This window comes from Macadamia integrifolia, chromosome 5 (assembly GCF_013358625.1).
Source record: "Macadamia integrifolia cultivar HAES 741 chromosome 5, SCU_Mint_v3, whole genome shotgun sequence".
Classification (NCBI taxonomy): domain Eukaryota; kingdom Viridiplantae; phylum Streptophyta; class Magnoliopsida; order Proteales; family Proteaceae; genus Macadamia; species Macadamia integrifolia.
The window spans coordinates 21,476,968-21,485,879 of NC_056561.1; the positions used below are offsets into that span (position 1 = coordinate 21,476,968).

Genomic DNA, 8,912 nt, shown 5'->3' on the forward strand with positions numbered 1-8,912 from the left:
TTGATATCAATACAACGGTCCAGATCTGATTTAAATGCCTCTTCACTGATTTAATGTTTTATTAGTTGCACCAGATTTGGACCATTGTATTGGTATCAATACACGTGTCACCGTCTGAAGGTGGTATTGCACGGAATTGTACGAGATCGGAATTGTAGACAATTTCAACCCGACTGTCAAGCTCATAGAGTTTTGACTTTTGAGGTTAATATTTTCAGATGGGGTACCTCTTATTACTGCCCATTGCCTAGCTCTTGTTTATAGTTACCTTGGCAAGTGCTACATGATGAGGGGATAATCTCACAATTCTTGGTGCCTCAATTCTCTGAGTTTCTATCAATGCCTCATCCTTTGAGCTTCTCTCAAAACGTTGGATCATCACCTCACCATGTGGCTCGCGAGCACTAAGGAGAGGAGCTGGATCCAATATTTTCATTTGATTGCCAGATTGAAAATGATGGTAAATTTATCTTGACCGATCCATATCAGTTCATGGCTAAAATAGTAAAAAATTTCATACTTTTCATAAAATGCAGGGACAATATCGACCAATATATACTAATCTAGATCGATATCAAATCGGTATCGGCAGAGACGTATACCGTCTCTTAAATCCTTGATCCCGATTCATCCATGCTTGCCATGGAGCAACTCATAATAAATGATGACGTGACAACGATAACGTTACAATTTTTATAAGTCATTGGAAAATAATTTCCAGGAAAAGATTTGTAGTGGAACGTAAGTTTTCGAAGAGAGGGATTTAAATCGCATAATGGGGTTATTCTTGGAAACAAAAAGGACAGGTGCCAACGACCATCACTGCCTGCAATAAGATTTGGGGATTCACGAGTCACGGGGATTTTTTTCTGTCTTGTCGCCACGTGTTGCTATAAAGATTTTTATTTCTTTTTTTATTTTATTAGATAACTGACGGAAGTTTATCTGCCATAATCGTTAAGAATCGTGGCAGGGCTAAATTTCTCTCAACATTTGAGGGGACTGGAGAGGATGTGGAGTGCGAAGACCCCGGAAAATTAAAGTTGAGGACAGTCACTTACGCGTTGCAGACGGCAAAGATAGAGAAAATTAGAGTTGAGGACAGTGTCTTGCAGAAAAACAAGCAACGGGAAAATTAAATTTGAGGACAGTGACGAGAGTCACTTGCCCATGTTGGTTAGACAAAGATACAGAAAATTAGAGTTGAGGACAGAGTTCTGCAGAGCACAAGGAAGAGAAAATTAAAGTTGAGGACAGTTAGTTACTGTAGCAGAGAAGAAGGAAAGCTTAAGTTTTGCAGATCAGGGCCTGGGAGATGTGGTTCTAGTCTATATATACCAGTGAAATGGTGAGTTAGAAGTGTGAGTTTTGAGTTCTAAAGATAAGATTCTTTAGAAGAGTGTGTGAGATAAGTCTCTCAAGTCTCAAGTCTCTCAAGTTTCTCATCGATCATGGCGATTGTGGAGGTAGACAGAGCTGATGAGCAATTGCAAGCTCAAGCTCACGTATGGAAGTACATATTTAATTTCATCAACTCAATGGCTCTTAAGTGTGCCGTTGATCTGGGTATACCAGATGTGATCCACGGCCATGACCGACCAGTGACCCTCACTGAACTGGCCACCGCACTTTCCATTCCGGCGGTGAAAAAAGATTGTCTCCGTCGTTTGATGCGCTTACTAGGGCATAACGGCTTCTTTGTGAGGCAAACCAATCGAGATGGAGAAGAAGAGTATCTTCTCACTCCGTCTTCCAAACTCCTCGTTAAGGAGAATCCCATAAACCTATTGGGTTTCATGGAAGAGGAGATTAACCCAGTTTTTGTGTCAACTTGGCATTATTTTGGTGAATGGTTTAAAACCACAGAACAAAGACTATTTAAAATGGCCCATGGCGTGAGCCTTTGGGAATATAATAGCCAGCACCCTGAGATGAACGCTGTGTTCAACGAAGGTATGGCTTCTGACGCTCGTTTCTTGATGAATATAGTGGTTCGTAAGTGCCCTGAGGTTTACCAAGGCCTCAAGTCGCTCGTCGACGTCGGTGGAGGTACCGGAACCGCCGCCCGTACTATCGCCGAGGCCTTCCCTCATGTCAAGTGCTCTGTCTATGATCTCCCTCATGTGATTGCTACCTTGCCCAAGAACGACATCATCGAAGGCATCGGAGGGAGCATGTTCGAATCTATCCCACCCACTCATGCAGTTCACCTCAAGGTAAACTCCTAGTGTGACTCTTTGGTGGCATCTTTTCCTCTCTTCTAGTCTCTGAAAGGATAATAATTTTTTTTTTTTTTTTAGTAAGGGTATGTTTGGATGGTAGGGTTTTCTAACTTGGTTCACATGGTTGTAGTGGGTTCTACATGACTGGAGTGATGAGGAGTGCTTAACAATACTGAAGAATTGCAAGGAATCGATTCCATCAAGAGAAGAGGGAGGGAAGGTGATTATATTGGACATGGTTGTGGAGGAGAAGAAGGATGATCCTGATTCCACAGAGGCACAACTTTTATTCGATGTGTTGGTGATGTTAGATGTAGGGGGGAAGGAAAGGACTGAACAAGAATGGAAGAAACTCTTCAAGGATGCTGGTTTCTCTGATTACAAGATCAAATCTGTTCTGGGTGTCCGATCACTTATTGAGGTTTATCCATGATTTTGAGTTACTTTTATGGGTTTATGTGTTTATGGGTATATGGGGGTGTCTCTTTCCTTTCTGTACTGGAAACTTAAAAGTGGTAGTTTATGGTATGGAATCTTAAGTGTGTGTTTAATTTTCAGTAAATAATTGCTGATGTCCATGAAAAATTAACGATGTACTTGGATGAGGACATTAGTTTGTGTGGAAATATGAATGAATCTTATCGTTTTCTTCTCCATTTTACATCTATGATCATGTATATCTTCTTTGATCATCTTTAAACAATATTAGATGTGAAGAATTAAAGAAAGCTTGGGTTTTCATGAAATTTCCATCTCCAGATGATGGCAAATGGATAATAATCTGCTCAACAAAAGAAAACAAAGACTCAATTTTTGGGGAATTTAGTGTCACTCTCCTACACTTGGGCCTATATTTATTAAAACTTTCCCACCTTTTATTATTTTTTTTTTCCTGATACTTTATGCTTTTGAACTTTACATCTCTTTCTTCTGCTCTTTTAAATACCTAGATCACTTTTCCATTTCACCCGTAATTTATTAATTTTTTTTTAAATTGATTCAAAAATCGATTGAGAAAAATATTAATACTTTACATGGGTCTCATTCTTCCATTAGCGAGTGGCAAGTTCCCATGAATTTAAATCTCTTTTCATAGTAGAAGGATTAAGTGATTCATATCGGTATTGATTGAGAATGATACAAATTTTTTTTTATTAGTTTTTTAATCCCTAAAATCATGTGTCGTAACCCTAATGAAAAATGTATCATTGAGATCGATACTAATCCGAATTAGTATCGACTGCCACTAACACCAATCTAATATCAATTATTAAACTCGTGATGATGGATGAGACAAAAGAAAAAAATAATAGAGAATTTTAATAAATATAAGCTAAATGTAAAAGAGTAATAGTAAAACCATGATATTGTTCGACTTTAGAATAAATCCCCCATAACTTTAAAATAATTTGGGTCATATTAAAGGAATCATCCCTTATCAATAATTCACTATCTCCCTCTCTTGCCAATGTCGAACTAAAAAGAATCTTGAACTCACTTTTTCTTAACTATTGCCTCATCCCCTCTTATGAGACATAAGTGTCCCCGCTATAACCAGGACAAAGAACATAAAAGGAAGTACCAACACATGGCGGAAAAAGAAGTGTACGTGTCGAAGTATATTATCTAAAGGCCCGTCCAAACAGACCTTCGCTGCACCGGGGAGGAAACTTTTATTTTTCTTCTGATGATAATGGCTCCCCAATTCGTCGTCGTTCGAAACCAACCACAGACGTCTCCATCAATCTTTTGTTTTTTTTTCTTGACTTCATATCCACCGGCTCTGTTCTAAATGCCGAATAACTGCCCACCGTTAAGACCGTTACAATTGCATCTACGGTATCTTAATGGTGAATAACTTCCCACAAGGTTAAAATCTTGCTCTCGTGAATGCTTTCGGTCTGCACTCTCACGGGATCTGGGCCTGTGTTGAAAGGGTTCATGTTATCTTTTAGGAGTTTGAATCCGTGTCTGTATGATTATTTAATCGTATATGTAAACATTTATTTGTTTCAGTTTCTGTCATTTCAAGAGCTAAGGATATATTTGAAAACAAGAACAAATATTAGATGTTCACATGTAAGATTAGATGATGGTACAAGCAGTCGGTCCAAAATTGTCTAATGGGCAACCATCATCCATAATTAGTTTATTTAGTTTTCCTTCATTCATTTGGGTTGGTCATTAACTCTTCCCTCGTTTACTATTTGGAATATTCTACTGTGAATCTAGGTTCAAGAATAATCTTGTATGTCCTTCATATGTGGATTTGAAATCCACTTTCTATCTCTACATTTAATGGATTCTAAAACCATGAATCAGGAATGTACAAGATTGTTCTCGTATATAAACCTGATCCGATCTTCTCCGTTCATTTAGAAGATCAAATAGAGTGGATGAAATTTATAAAGAGTGGAGAAAATTTTGGTGTCATCCAAAACTTTTCATAATTTTTTTTTTCAATTGATTTTTTTATTATTATTTATGGTCCTCTAATTCCTTGATAATAATTAAAAAAGAAAAATCAGATGAAGCATCATAAGGTAGGTAGTTAGTCATGGCCTCATAGGAAAAAATTAAAGGTTGTTCATTTCTGTAGGAGGTTTGTGCTCTATCCATCCCCAACTCCATCCTCAGATTCTCAGGCTTTGTTAGATTATTCCATTGTTATAATAATTAGGCAAGAGTTTTCCTTCATTGGTCAGGTGTGAAGAATCCATTGTTCACCTTTGGTAGACCTCTTTTTGCAGTTTCAGATCTAACACACCTTTGGTAGACCTCTTCAATCATTATATGAGAGACTTTGGCAATCAGGAAATGGCTACTCTTTGCAACTGGAGAAGACTGTTGGAAAATTTTTGACGAATCGGATAACAAGGAATTTTATCACCTCTTTTCAGAATCATACTACTCCAATATTGGAGGTGGATTTTTATTATCTTTTCCTTTAAGTCGTAGTAGTAGATCAAGACATAGGTGGATTGATTTTATTTGATCCCTATAATTTTATATATTGATATGGGATTACAAATTATTCCAAATTCTCACCCACTATTGATATAGAATTCTTCTTTCATAAGGGTGGAGAAACTCAGTCATATCAATTGGGATGTAGGACAAAGTTTTCCTTCACTAGGTGGCAAGGATTTAAGGGATGGTATCAATTTCGATCCAATACTTATCTAAATCAGATGAGATCGATGGGTATCAATCTATTTTACCCTTAATTTTTATAAAAAGTACTATTTTTTTTTCCATTTTACCCTTGAAATGATCAGGATAATTGATCTGGATCGATATCGAAGGAGAAATTGATCTCAACCAATACCAATCCAATGCTGTAGATACGACTGATCCTAGGTCAATACTTGAAACCATGGTCGGTGGTGATTAATGAAGTTCATCGCTTCTTAAGGTTGACACTACCGCTACAGAGTGTTACAATTCCGGATCCAAACCGGTTAGTTAAACCCAGGTTTCCAAAACGTATATTAGGCTAGCCCATCATCACGAACCAACGGAAAATGGCCCTATCTATCCAGACCTCTGTTAGTTAAAACGGGAACGGCAAAAAAACATTGTTCGGTACGGACATGTTTTAAACGGATCAAAACGTGAACGGGACGGTCAAAAATACGGTCAAATATGAAAAAAACGGGAAAAAATAAAAAACGGACGGTACGTGTTTTAAACGTTTATATTTAAATAATACGGTGTAAAAAAAACGGCAATATATAGACATAAATTGACATAATAATTCTCTAAATACCTGGATAACAATCAAAATAAATATAGATAATATCCATATTTCAATTCAAATTCTAAACCTATTATGTCATGAAATAACATCAAAAATATATCCATCCAAAGATTAATATAAGATCCAAAATACACCATTCAAATATCCAAAATACATCATTTAAATATCCAAAATCATCATCCAAACTACATAATCCAAAATGTATCATCCAAATTACATCATCCCATTTCATTAAAAAAAAAGCACAAGTGTATCATAATATAGAATTAGGTTGATCATGAATAGGTTCAACATATGTCTCTTCAAGTCTCTCTGTCTCCAACTCAATGTTTAAATCAGGCAAATCACCAAGTTTCTCTAGGTCAATAGGTTTTGTATCCTGAATTGCTCGGCTTTCATACTTCTCCTTCATCAAAGAATTCATTCTAATGTATACCAAATCTTCTAACATTTCTGGAGTTAACCTATTCCTCTTCTTTGTTTGTGCAGCGTCCCAAGCACTCCAATTCCTCTCGCAAGGAGAGGAACTACAAGGTTGGCTTAAGATTCTGCAAGCAACCTTCTGAACCACAGGAAGACAACCACCCATATATTCCCACCAAATCCCTACAAATTAACACAAGTAAATACATATCAAATTAACACAAGTAAACACATATAAGGATGATATACAAATAGAAATATAAACTTAATTAACTAACAGACTTACTTGGATGGTTAGTTTTCATTAAAGACTTTCCTGTGATGTTGAACAAATTTGGGTTCCNCATATAAGGATGATATACAAGTAAACACATATAAGGATGATATACAAATAGAAATATAAACTTAATTAACTAACAGACTTACTTGGATGGTTAGTTTTCATTAAAGACTTTCCTGTGATATTGAACAAATTTGGGTTCCTCATTCGATATTCAACCATTTCTGCAGTGAATTGCTCATGATCTTCTTGAGGAACCATGGTTGCCACAATACATTCTTGAGCTTTCACAACTGTATTTGTCTCAATAAAAAGTCCACCATCAAACAAATTATTAGGATTTAAAGCTGCAGCAAGCACATGAACAGGATGAATTATATTCTTTTCCACCCTTGTATCAAACAAATCCAATATGGTAAAGTACTTTACTCCATCACTCTCCTTTAACTTCCTCAATTTTTCTTTTGCCCTAACAGTTGCTTCATACAAGTAACATGCAGTGGAACCATCTGAATCAACAAGGCGAAGAATCCTAATGAGAGGATCCATAAAAGCAATAACCTCCTTTGCCTGTTCCCAGAATATATCAGATTGAATTATCCTGACAGTCTTTAATGCTATTTCAACTCTATTGCAATGGAAGCCTCTCCATTCAGATGATGCAACCAATAGCCTTAACTCATTCTCAACTACAATAAGAGATTGGAGCATTAAAAAATTAGTAGCAAACCTTGTCTTGCAAGGCTGCTTAATCTCTTTGGCATTTGTGAATTCCCTCATTAAGGCTATAATAGCTGTGTGCCTGTGCATATAATCCACTACATGTTTACCATCATCAATAATTTCTCTCACCCATCTAACATGCTTATGGATATCCTTTAAAAGCAAATTAATCCCATGTGCAGCATAATTTGTCCGATACATGTGAGACCATTTTCCAATCAACATATCACCACAACAATTATAGTTAGCACCATTATCTGAAACAAATTGCACAACATGTTGTGGTCCAAGCATTTCAATAACATTAGATATTTCTCTAAAAAGATATCCAGCAGTAATACTATTTGAACCACAATCAATACACTTCAGGAATACAACCCCACCAGGAGAATAAGCTATCACATTGACCCAAGACCTCTTCTTTAGGTCAGTCCAAGAATCAGACATTATTGTGCAACCTGTGCCACCCCATGTTGACTTTATGTTGCTCACATATTCCATGATCTCTACCTTAGCTTCAGGAATCAAACGGGTACGAAGAGTAGAGTAACTAGGAATAACAAAACCCTGACCATAGACACAAGCACCTTTCATCATTTGAATAAAAGATTCTGTCTGAATAACATTGAAAGAAATGTTATTCTTAACAAAAAATTCTCCTATCATCTTTTCTAATGACTTCTTGTCTTGTTTAGCAGCCAACTCTACCATTGTGGTTTGATGAATGCTCCTACCAAGAGAACTTGTGGAGCCAATTCCACTTTCTAGGGTCTCATTCGTCCTTTTCTTTTTAGATGCACTCAAATTCATTTCTGCACTGGCTTCAGCTTGAGCATGATCAGGGACTTTTGTACAAATTTGAACATCATGGCCAGTCAAGCAAGCCAAATGAGCTTTCACTCGAGTAACACTACCAGAGTAGTCAAGTTCACAATAATTGCATTTAAAACGGCTCGGCCCAAGTTGTTGTACATGTTCCCAAAACTTATCCTTTTTTCTAACCATTTTTCAGTAATATCAAGTACCTACATAATATGCAATCAAATATTTATTCAAATTTAATATATATGATGAGTACATATGAGAATTGAGAATAAAGAATTAACGATTAACAATCAAATATTCATTCATATTTTAACAAAGTATACTAAATTGTGGAACAAAGTGATTCTAAATTACCAAATAATTTCTGCAACTGAACAGAGAGAAACCTTTTCTCCTATATAACCCAGAAAAAAATAAAAAGAAGATGCTAAATCATAAGGGGCTGGAAGCTATGTATGGTCTATCGGATCCGTATAAAAAAACAAGGGTTAATGAGAATCAACCCAATGATGCAGCAGATGCCAGTTTGTGAACTAGCTTCTTGAAATTTCTGCAAGATCCTTCTTGATCCAAACAGCCACATGTTGCACCTTAAAAAAAAAAAGCAATCGTGAAGGTGAAATCAAAGTCTGGAATCTGGATATATCTACCTATAAGCCGACAACCAAGTAGGGTTGAT

The 8,912-nt window shown here is 36.4% G+C and overlaps 3 protein-coding genes across 3 annotated transcripts; 1 reads left to right on the top strand and 2 right to left on the bottom strand.

Moving 5' to 3' along the window:
• The first annotated feature begins 1,036 nt into the window (after positions 1–1,036).
• LOC122078155 (probable O-methyltransferase 3) lies at positions 1,037–2,878 on the top strand. Its single transcript, XM_042644020.1, has 2 exons — positions 1,037–2,216; positions 2,353–2,878. The coding sequence occupies exons 1-2, from the start codon at positions 1,452–1,454 to the stop codon at positions 2,653–2,655; spliced, it is 1,068 nt and encodes a 355-aa protein (XP_042499954.1). The 5' UTR covers positions 1,037–1,451; the 3' UTR covers positions 2,656–2,878.
• A 3,187-nt stretch (positions 2,879–6,065) lies between these two features.
• Positions 6,066–7,525, bottom strand: LOC122080407. The gene is made up of 2 exons (XM_042647369.1): positions 6,832–7,525; positions 6,066–6,588 (listed from the first exon to the last, which is right to left on the bottom strand). The coding sequence occupies exons 1-2, from the start codon at positions 7,493–7,495 to the stop codon at positions 6,236–6,238; spliced, it is 1,017 nt and encodes a 338-aa protein (XP_042503303.1). The 5' UTR covers positions 7,496–7,525; the 3' UTR covers positions 6,066–6,235.
• Positions 7,526–7,550: 25 nt separating this feature from the next.
• On the bottom strand, positions 7,551–8,413 carry LOC122077954. The gene is made up of 2 exons (XM_042643838.1): positions 7,660–8,413; positions 7,551–7,561 (listed from the first exon to the last, which is right to left on the bottom strand). Exons 1-2 carry the CDS (start codon positions 8,411–8,413, stop codon positions 7,551–7,553), a joined length of 765 nt encoding a protein of 254 aa, XP_042499772.1.
• Between the last annotated feature and the right edge of the window lie 499 nt (positions 8,414–8,912).